Raw genomic sequence first — 15,469 nt, 5'->3', positions numbered from 1 at the left:
TTCTAAATATTTTATGTGTGTGTGTGTGTGTGTGTGTGTGTGTGTGTGTGTGTGTGTGTGTGTATTTTTTTTTATATTAATTTCTAGATCGGGGAGATGGGGAGAGTGAAGAAGAGGAGGAAGAGGAACCCATTCCAGATCCAAAGAAACACAACAACACTGATGAGGTAACTCCTGTCAATCTGTCATGTTTGCTATTCTTCTCTCTGTCTCTCTTTCTGTGTGCATCTTTGACGTGTCTCTCTGTTTCAGGGTACTGCGTACAGTGAGGTTAATGCTACAGAGGAGATGTCTACACTGGTCAACTATATAGAACCTGTCAAATTCAAGTCCTTTGAGGCGGCAGCCAGTGAGTCGTGATACCTTTCACATCATAGCTGTTACTATGCTGTGTATTCTATGTCTGAAACCAATACTGTGTTGACCAATTAGAAGCCAGGACAGAATTATCTGTCCGCTTCATAAAATCATTGTTTAGTCTGGCAGAATTTAACTTTGATCCCTCTCTCTCTTTTCAGAGAGGAATAAATATTTTGAGATGTCATCTTTTGTGGAGACCAAAGGCATGGACACATTGAAGAACTCTCCCAGCGAGTTTGTTGAGTATCCTTCACCAGCCTCAGTCAGCAGATAATGACTGCTATAATGTGCTGCATCCCAGTTTACCTACTTGTAATATCTCCTAAAAGTATTTGAAGAAAAATTCTTGTATGTAGCGGAGGAGTAGGCAAGTCTTGATACATACTACCATATCATAATAGCATCTTTTTGTACAGTTACGCATATCATGTCAATGTAAACTGGCCTGTCAATCATATTGTCAAATATGCACTCCTCATATATACACTCCACATTTCTGTTAATTTATTTATACTACTCAACAATTCTTCCTACCATATTGTAGGTACAGTATTTCACATCTGCGGTGTTTTTTAGTTTTAGACCGGCTATTACTGGTGGAAAATTAAAAAGCTGGTCCACGCAAACCCTTGGAGTGTTTTTTTCTTAATTTGTGTTTGTGGTTCTGATCCGAATATTCACCAGAAATAGTAGACCATCAGGGTATCTTTGGCATACTCATTTCAACATTCTTTATTCTAATTTTGAATACTACTTAGGATGGATAATATACGAATCAGGACATGGCAATAGTTTTAGTTATATGTTTGGTGTGTGCATGTTTGCGCTTTTATATTCAAGTAATGTTGTTCTTCCTGAGCAAAATGTCTGTATTCAGATACAATAAAAAGCAGCTGAGTCGGATCTACCCCAAAGGGACTCGTGTGGACTCTAGTAACTATATGCCACAGCTCTTCTGGAACGTGGGTTGCCAAATGGTGGCACTAAACTTCCAAACTCTCGGTCAGCTATGCAAACAGCTCTATTTTATTGTCGTCTTCCTTCTGTCTAGTTGTTTTTTTCTACATTTGTATATATTTTAGTAGCCTTGAAAATCTTTAAATAAGCTTAATTCTTCTCTGTCTCAGACTTGCCGATGCAGCTGAACATGGGGGTGTTCGAATATAACGGCCACTGTGGTTATCTGCTGAAGCCAGAGTTCATGAGACGCACGGACAAACACTTTGACCCCTTTACTGTGGACATTGTGGATGGCATCGTAGCCAACACAGTTAAAATCAAGGTATTTTGTGCACATGTAGTATGCTGTTTAAAGATATAGTAATAGTTAGCTATTTTACTTTGTAATTTCAAATGTAATATGTACAATCATGTCATTTCTCACTTTTCCCTCGCATACATAGATCATCTCAGGTCAGTTTCTGAATGATAAGAAAGTTGGTGTTTACGTGGAGGTGGACATGTTTGGACTTCCCGCAGACACTAAAAGGAAATATCGAACGAAAACTTCTAACAACAACTCTCTGGACCCAGTCTGGGATGATGAAACCTTTGTGTTCAACAAGGTAACAAATGAAAAGAAAAGTTGCCCTAAAATGACAATTATGTCATGCATAAAACTGTGAAGCTGTTTAATACTCTACTAATCTACACTTTTTTGTTAAATGAAATGCTGTTCATTTCTATCTTTCTAGGTGGTGTTGCCCACCCTTGCATCTCTGCGAGTAGCAGTGTATGAAGAAAATGGAAAGTTTATTGGCCATCGCATCTTGCCAGTATCGGCACTGCGCCCAGGTTTGTGCCAATACGAGGCAGTGATCTAACAGACTTGTTAGTCTGATACTGTCTACTGTCCTACATCTGCTATATGTGTGTGTTTATGTGTCTATTAGGATATCACTACATATGTCTGAAGAACGAGCTGAACCAACCGCTCATGCTGTCATCCCTACTTGTGTACACTGAGGCACAAGACTACATTCCCAATGAACACCAAGGTAGGAGAGGTTTCTGTGGGACTGTGAATGCCATGACAATGAGTTTATAATCTGCTACATAGATGTAATATTAGCAGCTGGTGAACAATATTGCTGTGCAAATACTGTTAAATATGAAAAGTTCAAATATCCAAAGTTCGTTAAAATTGTAGAAACTTGGTGGCGTGTCTGATTAAAACATTGGAAGAAAACACCAGTCCTTTGCTCTCTTTTATTCCATTGGATTGAAGAAGCATAAATCTTTAGCAATTCACATGACATGAAGTTCACAAATTCACATGGAGCAGGACTACTAGGATGGACATGATGAACAGGATGCACAGGATAAACAGGATGGTTTTAAGTCACTAAAAACAATACAAAAGAGAAAATCAAACTCATACAATCAATTAATCAATAAACATCAATATTGTACTCAATCCAAATAAGGATTAAATATCTTAACAATTCAAATAAATTAAAACTATACAATTGGCAAACAAACTTACTTTGTTTGCCAATTGTATAGGGAAGGACTCAAAGGACATGGTTGGGTGTCCATTCAAACACCTACACCTCACCAATGCAAAAGGGACAAATGAAGGAAGTAAGGTCTATTTATAGACCTTAACCAGGGGAATATGGGTTCCTTTCTGACCTTAGTTTCAACACAAAAAGGGCACATGTTAAATATGATCTATTAACACGAGTCGAATGCGTTCAGTGCTGTTGCTGCATGTTCAGTGTTTTAGAAAAGCAAAGTAAAAGCGAGAAGTTAATGCTGATGCTGCTCAGAAATGCACAATGTTCGTCTCCAGACTGAAGAGCCTCATGATGAACCAAATATTATCAAACACACACACACAAAGAACTTATGTAATTTAAAATGAACTCAATCTTTAATCTTAAATATAGTAGCTTCATAATTTGATGGGTTTAAAGTTATCAACATTTTGTAAATATACAATGATTTTTTGTTATAAAAAACAAAAAAAATTCTAACTATAAATTTATGGCACTATATTTTTCTTTTGTGTATATATATATATATATATACGCATATCCGTTTATATATACATATATAAAGAAAAAATAAATAGTATATATTAAAAATATATAATGCCATACATGCGTGCTATTATATTTTATGAAGTTTATATAATTTTTATGTATATCATTTACACATAATACAGGTAAGGATTTGTATATTTAAAATGTAACAGCATTTATTTTCAAATATTTTAATATATTTCCTATCTCTACATATCTGTAGACCGAGATAAAATGTGACATTTTAAATAAATGTTTGCGTGTGTGTGTGTGTGTGTATATATATATATATATATTAATAAAACAAAAAAGTTGGTTAATGGGTCACACAGAGTATAATTCAAACCAGAAGTCTTTCAGTTATAAGCCCGATTTTGCCCTCTGTACCACTCGTTGTAAACCTTTGTAGCAGTCTTACTCTTTTCCCTCTGTCTTACTCTTGTTTTTGTGTAGAGTATGCAGAGGCTCTGACAAACCCCATCAAACATCTCTCTCTGCTGTGTGTGTATATATATATATATATATATATATATATATATTAATAAAACAAAAAAGTTGGTTAATGGGTCACACAGAGTATAATTCAAACCAGCAGTCTTTCAGTTATAAGCCCGATTTTGCCCTCTGTACCACTCGTTGTAAACCTTTGTAGCAGTCTTACTCTTTTCCCTCTGTCTTACTCTTGTTTTAAACTATACAATTGGCAAACAGACTTACTTAACGCATCCTAAGGAAAGGACTCAAAGAACATGGTTGGGTGTCCATTCAAACACCCACACCTCACCAATGCAAAAGGGACAAATGAAGGAAGTAAGGTCTATTTATAGACCTTAACCAGGGGAATATGGGTAATGTAGTGCACCATAGTTTACTAGGAATTGTGGGAGATGTAGTACAAAGAAAAAATAAGAAAAATTAGAAAAAAGAAACAAATGAGTCAAATTCACAACAAATACAAATGTTTGCGTGTGTGTGTGTGTGTGTATATATATATATATATATTAATAAAACAAAAAAGTTGGTTAATGGGTCACACAGAGTATAATTCAAACCAGAAGTCTTTCAGTTATAAGCCCGATTTTGCCCTCTGTACCACTCGTTGTAAACCTTTGTAGCAGTCTTACTCTTTTCCCTCTGTCTTACTCTTGTTTTTGTGTAGAGTATGCAGAGGCTCTGACAAACCCCATCAAACATCTCTCTCTGCTGGCCCAGAGAGAAAGGCAGCTATTAGCACTTATGGAGGATCCCACTGAGGTCAGTCACGCCTGTCGACTTTACTTAGATGGGGGTCATTTAGCAAATGTCTGGCAGTAACCTATATAAAATTCTGGTAATAGTGACTCGTCCAATTTGAATTTCTGCAACCAACCAATCCCCTTAGTGATCTCCAATTTGAACTTGCAGCCAACCCTAAAATATAAAAAAATCTTCATTTGCTCATCTTTTTGTTTTTGTGTGAGAAACAGACTAAAATTTAAGTTGTTGTCCACTGAAAATCCTGACATCCAAGTCTTCCTTAATCAGTATTCAGTCCTATTCCTCAGCAAATCATTCATTTGACTCATATATTTTCAATTAATCAGTTGATCGAGTTTATGCTTGTGCATGTGATGCTTTTATGGTACTTTAGCATATTTTTAGAATCTTGAAAGCTCCAGTTCCCATTTATTATAACTACATTAAAAACAGTGACAAATATATTATTCATTATTAAGTTTCTCCTTAATGGGTTTGGAATAAATTCGTTTTGGGTGAACTATTCCTATTACTATTAGCTCACTGCTACGTGAACTAACATCTTGTAGATATTTCAGCCATTAAGTGAATACATACTGTGAGTGTGTGTGTGTGTCTGCAGGGTGGACCTGTGAAACAAGATGAAGGAGACAAGTTTGACTCTGGCTGCGTGACCTCTGTTGACCCTATTTGCCCTCTGCCATCTCCAACACCTTCTGTACTCACTGAGGTCATGAACCCTCCTGCATCAGGTTTGGTCTCACCTCAGAAACAGTCACTCTTTTTCCTGCTGTCTTGCTCACGATCATTCTCTCCACAGCCAACTTAATGTTCCAGTCATTTCATTTCTGATATCTATTAGGGGTATAGCGGTTCTTGTAATAAGAAATTATGATGATCTCTTTTGGTAAAGACATTTGGAGTGACAACTTGCACTAATGCACAGTGCAAGGTTCATCTGTGTCATTTTTGCATCCGTGCGTCACTCTGCAAGCCCAACGACTTCACAGTGCTGTTGACTACAGGAACAAAGCATAGCAGAAGACGTTTGATTATCTCCTCGAATCGGCAGCATGGTTAAGAGTGGACAACCATTTATAAGCTTTTATAGGGAATTCCCTTTTAAATTTAGTTCTCATGTCATGTTATATGAAAAAAAAAAAAAATATGACGTTTTTGGATCTCTAGAATTATTTATGGTTTATATTTCCCAGTTAGTTTGATTTATCAGCAAGTGAGTCGTGGTTAAACTTAAACTTCACCATGCAAGTGCAAGATGGAGCGCATCAGAAAGGAGCACAATGTTATTTACTAAGATGTGTATTTTTAAAATATACCTATTTCTTTTTGGACTTCTAAATTTACCTTGATTTTTCTTTTTCTCTGAAGAACATTAACTGTAGTGAAATAATAATATAGAGCCCCTACATTTACAAAATAAATAAATCATTGTGTTAACACTTGTTTTTTTCGGTGAATTTACCTTGTCCTACTATTTTTTTTGTAAGGTTTAAAGTGCTCTCTATAGCATGTATGTTTTGGCACACAAATGTAGAGCATAATTAATTTAATTAATTACAATTAAAATGTTTATTTAGTAATTCAAAACAGGTTTTTTTAAGTTAAGGCCAATGTTACCAAGTGTTAGTGAATTCTTGTGAAAATTTCTAATGAAAATGTCTAATTAAGAATACAACCCCCCATGCCCCCACTCTCAAACTAAACTGTACCAAAACAGTGACCTCAAAACAGCAATACGTACTGAACCGTGAACCGTTATACCTCTAATGTTTACTTATGTGTATGCATGTCATGTTCATTAAGTGAACTGAGTGTTTGTGTGTAATATATTTTAGGCCAAAAAGAAGATTTAGTCAACAACATTCTTAAAGGTAAGATTCACTCACCCTCATCTAACCATTGTACACTCATCTTCATCAGTCCCCTGCGAAGTGATGAGAAGTTGCAGATCACGGACAAGCTTTGTATCTGTGTTTTGCAGTAATCGAACCTCAGTCTATTGATGAGCTCAAACAGCACAACTCTTACCTGAAGCTGTTGAAGAAGCAATGCAAGGAACTCAAGGAGCTGAAAAAGAAACATCTCAAAAAGGTCAAAAGCACTCTATTCTTGCAACAGCACTTGCAGTTATGTGTTATGAAGAGAATGTACCATCATGGTCACATTTAACCAAATAATATGCACGTATATTTTTACCTAGATAAAAAAAGAAGGTTAGTTCTTCAAGACCAGCTTTGATTTTTGGTTGAGAAAGCCTTGATGGAAAGGGTGTTTTAGCACATTGCCAGGCATTGCTAGTATGTTTGAACATGCACTGTAGCTACAGTAGCATGTCTTAGTTGATAGGCTTTGCTTGTGGTAAATAGACAGATCAGTCCAATGGACCTTTTTCACATTTCTGGGTTTCTCAGCAGCGGAAGTCGTCATAGTTGGGTTAACTTTGAGAGCAGTGAATGGGAGAGTACCACACACATATTTTTTGCATTCCAATTTGCTCAAATAGCAAAAGAAAAACTCCACGATAGTGATAACTTTCAAAAAAAGACTGGTAACGGCAGTCAGAAGAGAGAATTATGTCAAATTTACCGTCCCTCACATAGACGCTGCATTAGAAACACCCTCGCATTAGCGTTAACTAGTTAAACCTTCTTTCACACGTTTAATCGTCAAAACGACCAAGCATTCATTACAAATTTGAAAGCCTCACTTTATCCTGGTCCGGGAGAACCTCCCTAATCAAACACACCTGATTCAACTCATCAACAAATGTGCGTGTCAGATAAGAGAGACATCAGAAATGTACAGTGTTAGGGGTTCTCCAGGACCAGGACTGGGAACCACTGTTATTGAGTAAGAGAGCATGACTTGAGTCTACCACAGCTCTCAGTAGATAGCAGTGGTGTTAATCGATTTTCTGAGCTGTATGGCTATTTGAAGGTCAGATCATTTACTAAAGTAATATGGTACGTTAATATGCTCAAGACCTGGAAATCCTTTATAGCCATGCGAAAATGAATCAACACGTTCAAACATAATCAGCCAGTAAGTTTCGAGCAGTCAACAGTGCTTTGCCATAAGAATGACGAACTGATATCAGAGCCATAGCGCTCTGACAAATGCCACAACTATGCTGGTCTCTTTTCAAAAATAACTTAAAGAATGTGTTTTTGTGTGTTTCAGGTGTGGGCTCTCAGTAAGGAACAAAGGACTCGCTGTAGTCAGCTGAACTCTGACCTCCAGAGGAAACGGAGTCAGATGGAGAAGCGTCTGCGCTCCAGTCTGAAGAAAAAGTGAGGACATTTAGATTCAACATTGACTGTTTGACCTTAATCAATGTTGGCCAGGTGGATATTGTGCATGAGTGCCAACTGTTTGCTGTAATTCATACAATGATCAAGAGGTCCGGAGCTCAGAGTGGTAAAGCAGCCAATCTGAAATGAATATTCAGTTCTCATGAGGAACATTGTGTTTAGCAGAGAATAATGGAAGGGGATGTGATCAGACTTTCTGATGGATATTTTACATTGTTTAAAGCAGGGAGCGACACCAATGGTTAAACGCAGACTACTTTATTTAGTTATAAGTTGTATGAGAAGCCAAATACTCTGACCTTTCATAAAACATGTGATCTTTTGAACAGTTTTCACATACTCACTGTCACAAAGTTGCTTATTTTATTAATTACCTAGATATAGTGTAGAATCAGAACGATTGCTACATTTTACAGCAGAACCTTTCTTCGTTTTACATTGATCAAAATCCTATAACTTTGTTCATTTCCGGGGTCAAATTAGATTTTGAAGAAAAATGAAAAATTCCAAAAAATGAAACATCACTTAATGTCAGAAAGGTTGCTGGCCTTTGGTTAAAAGAACATTGGAGACTGTTTGATTTGAATCATTTCTTTGTGATTCATTTATTAATATTATAATTATTTATATTATTAAATAGATGTTTGCTATTTGTGTGTGTAGTGGGTCAGAGGAGGTTCAGAGGGAATTGAATGAGCTGGATCTGGAGGTGCAGAAACAGATGGACCGGTTCAAAGAGGAGCAGATGCAGGAGCTTCTTGTGCTTAGACATGCACAACATCAGACAGAGAAGGAGGCTAAACAATTCCACCTCAAAGAGGTATGACACACAACAATAGCCCAAAGACACAGCGAACACAGCTGCTCTGTAAGGCACTACACACACACACACTGCTAAAAATGTGTATTCTTTGTGACTCTGTGCTTCTGTGTCAGGCCAATCAGAAACTGAGGGAAATCGCCCAAGAATGCCAAGCAGCCCAGATCAAGAAGCTCAAGGAAGTGTGTGACAAGTGAGAAACTTTTTTTTTTTGCATCTTTGTGTTTGAGGCGCGTTTGTGGGTTTGCGGACAAATGCTAAAATGTCACATTACTACTCGCAGAGAGAAGAAAGAGTTACAGAAGATTCTGGACAGGAAGAGGCTGAACAGCATCATTGAGGCTAAGAAAGCAGAAAAGGACAAGACTGAGCCGTGAGTAATAGTTTTTCTTATCTCAAGGACAGTGCCAGTGACAGTCTAGGGTTAAAAGGTTAGCACACACCCCCCAACCTCTAGTCAATCTCTTATCATTCCATACTCGGAAAGCTTTCTTTCTTCTGCCGAAAACAAAAGAAAATATTTGAAAGAATGTTGGTAACAAGCAGTTTTGGTGACCATTGACTTTCACTGTAAAAAAAAAACGTATCTTAAAGGGGTCATATGATGTTGCTAAAAAGAACATTATTTTGTGTATTTGGTGTAATGAAATGTGTTTGTGCGGTTTAAGGTTCAAAAAACACATTATTTTCCACATACTGTACATTATTGTTTCTCCTCTATGCTCCGCCTTTCTGAAACGCGTAGATTTTTACAAAGCTCATTGGTCTGAAAAGCGAGGTGTGCTCTGATTGGCCAGCTATCCAGTGCGTTATGATTGGCCGAATACCTCAAGCGTGTGACGGAAATGTTACGCCCCTTACCATACTGTGATGCCGTGCTTCAGAGCGACGAGACAAAAACATTAAAACCCATTATAAACGAGGCATTTGTTGCATCCAGTGGAGACCTAATTTCGGATTATAATGACTTATACTGTCTTTTTACGTGTTGCGTTGCATCGCGCCGCGTAAACATAAAACCATGTCTGCATTTGTGATCGGAGAAACGACAAACAACAAGCGCTACTCTACACTGCTCAAAACTCGCGTTTGAATCATCAGTGGCAAATTCTTTAAATATGAAAACGTACTTACAGGCTGTGAGTCAGAACAGCCGGCATTGTAGGGTTCTCTCCCAGGTTCAGGAAACAGTCCTCCATAAAATGCGCTGCACGCAACTTTAGGGATCTTATCTATTCACAAACAGCTTGTAACACTCCAAAGAGAAAGGAAAGCTTGAAATCACATCATATGACCCCTTTAATTTGTGTTTTACAGAAGAAAGTAAGTCTTACAGGTTTGGAACAACATGAGGGTGAGTAAATGATGAAAGCATTTTCATTTTGGGGCAAACTATCCCTTTAATTGGCTTGCCTCAATAGCACAATGGATGCTGAGGATAAATGCAAATTAAATATTAGTGACCTGTAAATGGATTGTAAGGAATGGACACTACTTGCCTTAAAGGGCTAGTTCGCTTAAAATTGTCATCATCATCCTCACCCTCATGTCTCACTGTTGTTTTGGACCCCACTGACTTTCATTATATAGACAAATACAGTTACATCCCCATTTTTTTCTAATTCTTTTTAGAACAATCTGACCTATATCTTAATCAGAGATGTTCTAAGATGCCTCGAGATATCTGTAAAAGCAGCCATATTTCTAATTTTCCTGTTATGGAAACTGTAAGATAAAATGTAAGGGAGAAATAGAGAGAAATGAGACCATTTGTAATGTGCTGCTGAGGCTCATCAAGCCATTAACATCACTGGATACTTTGGAAAGGTGTACAATGAACGTAACCTTCTGTCATTCTCTCACTCAGTAGGGAGTTGAATGAGATCAATAAAAAACATATCAATGAGTCGGTCAACTTAATCCGTCAGGTGAGTAGAGTTGTGGAAATGTTTATGAATGTAGAGTTATTTGTGTAAATATCTCTTTTTAGACAATCTTAATCTTACACCTTGTCCTAATTAGGTGTCACTCAAGTTTTCATGGTCATTTTTTTAACAGTTTTTCCTGTATGTACTGAATACATAAAGGCCATGACACACTGAACTAACATCAAAGAACTAGTGGTGACGCAATTGTAGGGTTGGCTTGATACCACAATTTTGGCTTCGGTCCAATACCAGAATCGAATGTTTTTGTATTGATACCATATGTGACAAATAAGCAGCCTCAAAAGAACTGAATTAAAAACAATTTTATTAAAAACACTGCAAGAAACAGATAGGGCTGCTCGATGAATGGTGTTTTGAACGTCATCACAATTTCTGCTTCTGTCGATTTACTAAGCATAATCATCTGAGATATTATCTTGTTGTGGTCTGGCTCCTTAAGCTGAACAGCCAGTCAGATTGATCTCTCCCAACAAGCTCTGACAACATACTCCGTTGTCCGAAAAGCCACCCAGGTGGGTCTGACTAGTGCCAAAAACTTGATACTTAATGATGGGCAACAGTCGCTGACAACAATAAAATCGTAGGCAATCAGTAGATATTAGATGCTTCTGAGTGGTCCTACTCCACAAATCTGTCTAGTAAACAAGCACTCGACAGAATGTCTCATCAATTTTGGACAGAAACTCATCGCTGTTGCTCTGAACCTTGTTAGGACAAAGTGTTTCTGAGCCATACCAAACAAAAGTTCAAATAAACAAGGTCAATCTTCCTCATGAATTTCCTTAATTCTTTCTCTCTTTGTGTAGCTGGAATTGGCTCAAGCGAAGCGTCAAGAGAAGTTAAAAGCCCTTCACAAGGACATCCTTCAGAAAATAGAGGAGGAGGTTCCTGTGGTCAGTCCATGCACAGATTTATTCCGCTTTCAGTCCTTGTTCATTGTCACATTATTCTATTTTACTGATCAATTCCACCCATTTATGGCAAAATGTAAAAAAAAAAAAAAATCCCTTACTGAAATGTACCACAATAACTACTGTATATATTCTGCCAAAATACTGCCGTTACAAGAGGTAATGTCACCACTGTCATGAAGAAAAATAAATGGTCATTTCAGATTCTGAAAGCTTTTTAGACTGTTTGAAGTAGGGGTGGGACAATATACTGGACATGATAACCCTGTAGAAATTTGACAACCGGTCTGCATTTCAAATTGTCACGGTTATGCTAATTCGATGTTGCAGTGCTGCATCATCACAGTAGTTTATCATTTGCGCACATTTTTAAGCCAGCCCATTTAAACATTCAACAGATTTTAAAAGCACAATAAGATGCGAAAGAGAACTCAGTTCTGTATTTGAACACTGTTTAACAGACAATTTTCTGAGCATATACACTCAAAGCACCCACAAAGAGAGGTGCCTATAATAGAGTTTATAGGTATTGAAGCTTTTTCCATGGGTTTTTATTCTCAAACGGTTAAATACACAAAGTTATATGCCTGTCCAGCTGTAATCATTGCCCATCTGGATGAGCATTTGTGTGAATTTCTTACTTCTGATAGATATACCTTTTTGTCCCCACTTTGCCTCATTGTAATCAGTTCTTATTTTTAATACTGAACCTTTTAATTACATTACATAGGTTAGAATTAGTTTTTACAGTGGTATCGAAAATGTTGATATTGCGATAACCTTATTTTCAGCTTAAGTAAATATATTGGGATATGTATTTTTAACATTAAATAAAATAGCGCATATTGTCATATAAATCTTTGGCCATGTCACCACCCCTGATTTGAAGATGCCATAAGTTTTTTTCTTTTTCCTTCAAATGTTGAATGGAATCATCTTGTCTCTGCAGGATCAGGCCCGTCTGACATGCGACTGCGAAGCAGAGCTGAAGCGCTTGCCGGAAGAGATCTCTCAGTATCTGCAGGAGATCGAGAGCAAAGGCTCCCGTAAAGACACTCTGATGGGTCAGGCCAATGACAGCTCCAGCTCTGGCCCCCCCTCTAACTGCAGCACGCCCCCTTATTCCTCCCCCAACCACAGCTGGAGCAACATGGCCAATATCTCGTCCTCAATGCTGGACTTCTCCTCCACCTCAAACACTCCCGTCAAGTCCGAGACAGATACTACAGGAGTGTACTAGTCATACTACCGTTTGTTTTATTTGTTTTTCTTATCACTCTCTCCAGTCCATTTCTGTCCGCAGAGGATTTTAAGAATAGATATAGTATTACTAAAAGTTGTATGCATTTTGTGAGAATTTTTGTTGTTGTTTAGCTTGCATACACTTTACCACCGTGTCTGTCTGAATCAATTCTTTTTAACCAAATTCCTGTTTTAATCCATAAACGCAGTGGATTTTATCTAGCTTTAATAATGTGGGCTCTCGTTCATACTACCACCTGTATGCAAGATACCTGTGGAAACCAGAGGGATGGGGTTTTCTATTTATTTCGGTTATATATTGTGCACTTTGCAGCTTTATGAATAGTGCAGCGAGTTGTCCTATAGGTGGCAGTGTAAATTTGGCAGTAATGAATTGCTAGCGCTAGGCTCATGCTTAGTCTTAAAGATACGTGCTTACATAATAACGCACAGATGGACTATTTCTTACACACCCCCAACACAATTCATTTCACCACAGCGACGAAACATCCGGTCTTGTGAATGTTGATCAGGTCCTGAGCACACTGTTTGAAAAATGTGCAAAAATTACACAGCTTCACTGGGGCACAACTTTGTACCTTATCTTCCCCCCAAAAAGTGCGTATTAGTACCTATTAGTTCATAAGTAGTAATATGTACCCTTAAAGTGATAACTTTTAGGGCTAAATAAGGTGCCAAGTTGACCATTTGAGGGTACCGCCCCAGTGACAAGTTGCTGTAGGCCTAAAGATGCAATTTCTGCACATTTTTTCCTAAAAGTGTATATTGTGTTTGTGTCGGATGACACTAAAATGTTTAAGTGCCTCACATTTACATGTACTTCGCTTGAACTCTCTCACCCAGTTAATGCATTCTAAAATCCCATAATCCCACTCGCTCTCTTTCCTATACCTCCCCCGTATCTGTCTCTATCGGTTGGCTTAATCTAATCCAGATTCTGTGTAATTGGCAGTGATCCCGCATCTCACACTGTCTGAAATCCAGTGATGTCTAGGAAACTTTAAACTGCCAAACCCTGTTGAATCTTCTCACGTTCTGGGTGCGACGTCAGGAACGCTGCGCACAAATCCCTCATCTGGCTTTATCAGGGTCTATTCAGAGTCATGTTGCATAATATGCAGCCAATCAGAGCATATGAGATGAGTTTTTAATGTGAGATTGAAGCAAGACTTTTGAAGCTTAGCTCTGATCACCACAATCCAGGGCTTTTTTAATCCATTAGAATGTATGATGTTTGGTTTTTGCTTTCTCGTACTGTAATCTGGTCTGCAGTCACCCCCCACTTCCTGTTTACTTTAATATATTTGGTCAGTTTTTTAGTTCTATGTCCATGTGCATCTTTTCCCCACCTTTTTTCATTCTCTTTGTGTCTCTCAGGGCTTCGCGGCTTAATATTAAGGCAGTTATAGAGTCGAGCGAGCATCATTCACACTGTTGTGCTTGGTGCATAATGATCTCAATGGAAGCACTTTGAGAAAGACAATGATTACAGCACTTATGATTATCAAACAATTACATTTGCTGAGCGAGTAACATAATATGCATCATGGACATGACGGTTCTTCTGCATGCTTGGATGATAATATTTCCCAGTGTAATTTACAAAGTGTGTGTGTGTTTGTATGAGTGAGGTAAGCGCTGGCTGTGAGAATGAACACTGCACAGTAGAGTTTAGAAGGCCAGAAGCCAAAGGGCTGAAATGAGATGAGATGGACAACACCATCGTTTGCTATGAGAAGTGAGCACGAGTTTGTGACTCAGCCCATATTATGTGTTCATATGTTAAATCAATAGCTTTATTTACCTGCATGAACAGGGATAAATGGTACTTGCATGTAAACATTTCCTCTCTCCATGTCTTCTTATCTTTGGAGAGGGACATTAGTGTTGTACATACTACCAGAAAATATTAATGTGTGTATTTCAGTCGAAACCACATAAGAGTTTATATCCATCTACATATAATTCATTCAATTTTAGACATAAATGAATTTTACTACTGACTAGAGGAGAAGTTGAGGGTGACATCTGTCTTTTTGCTTGCATCTTAGGCTGATCTAGTGTCCCAACAACACGTGCACACTATACAGTCAACCTAAGCATCATTCAGCTGTCTTCTGCTGCCTGTCCGGCATTTGATTTCTTACTTAAAATGAGGTGCAGGTGTGTTTTTTTTTTTATTGAGAAACACCCAAATACTCTATGGCCTGTATTTTTTATATATATATATATATATATATATATATATATGATTATGACACTTTATGATTGTCTTGATCTTAACAGAGGCATTATTCTGTATTGTGCCTATGTTATATCACATTATGGTTCTGTTTTGTGTATAGACTAGTAATGGTTGAATGGCACTATTTTATCATTTAAAAACCCAACAATTCCTTTTTTGAAATCAAGTAATTTAGAAACCCACTTTTTAGTGTCTTAAAATAGGACAAAATTCAGGTGGTTGTTCTGATTTTGAATTTTAGCACCTTTTATTATTATTTTATTAATGCTTGCAAAGCATGTCCTGTAAATTGACTTTGTTGTTGGTACAGTAACCCCCCCCCCCCCT

At 37.6% G+C, this 15,469-nt stretch overlaps 1 protein-coding gene across 1 annotated transcript in view; it reads left to right on the top strand.

The window, feature by feature from the left end:
- LOC107661090 (1-phosphatidylinositol 4,5-bisphosphate phosphodiesterase beta-3-like) overlaps window positions 1-15,313 on the top strand; it is a 41,671-nt gene extending 26,358 nt beyond the window's left edge. Inside the window, exons 16-34 of the mRNA XM_016450541.1 lie at window positions 88-167; window positions 253-349; window positions 519-603; window positions 1,238-1,362; window positions 1,488-1,642; window positions 1,764-1,925; window positions 2,055-2,154; window positions 2,253-2,357; window positions 4,546-4,640; window positions 5,245-5,374; window positions 6,479-6,514; window positions 6,625-6,734; window positions 7,824-7,933; window positions 8,618-8,774; window positions 8,891-8,967; window positions 9,058-9,147; window positions 10,645-10,702; window positions 11,530-11,616; window positions 12,584-15,313. Coding sequence (XP_016306027.1) covers window positions 88-167; window positions 253-349; window positions 519-603; window positions 1,238-1,362; window positions 1,488-1,642; window positions 1,764-1,925; window positions 2,055-2,154; window positions 2,253-2,357; window positions 4,546-4,640; window positions 5,245-5,374; window positions 6,479-6,514; window positions 6,625-6,734; window positions 7,824-7,933; window positions 8,618-8,774; window positions 8,891-8,967; window positions 9,058-9,147; window positions 10,645-10,702; window positions 11,530-11,616; window positions 12,584-12,874 — 2,150 coding nt within the window. The 3' untranslated portion in view covers window positions 12,875-15,313. The remainder of the gene's footprint in view (window positions 1-87; window positions 168-252; window positions 350-518; window positions 604-1,237; window positions 1,363-1,487; window positions 1,643-1,763; window positions 1,926-2,054; window positions 2,155-2,252; window positions 2,358-4,545; window positions 4,641-5,244; window positions 5,375-6,478; window positions 6,515-6,624; window positions 6,735-7,823; window positions 7,934-8,617; window positions 8,775-8,890; window positions 8,968-9,057; window positions 9,148-10,644; window positions 10,703-11,529; window positions 11,617-12,583) is intronic.
- Window positions 15,314-15,469: the final 156 nt, after the last annotated feature.

This window comes from Sinocyclocheilus anshuiensis, unplaced genomic scaffold, assembly GCF_001515605.1.
Source record: "Sinocyclocheilus anshuiensis isolate Anshui unplaced genomic scaffold, SAMN03320099.WGS_v1.1 scaffold2015, whole genome shotgun sequence".
In the NCBI taxonomy this organism is placed as follows: domain Eukaryota; kingdom Metazoa; phylum Chordata; class Actinopteri; order Cypriniformes; family Cyprinidae; genus Sinocyclocheilus; species Sinocyclocheilus anshuiensis.
This window is presented reverse-complemented; position numbering and strand designations above follow the sequence as displayed.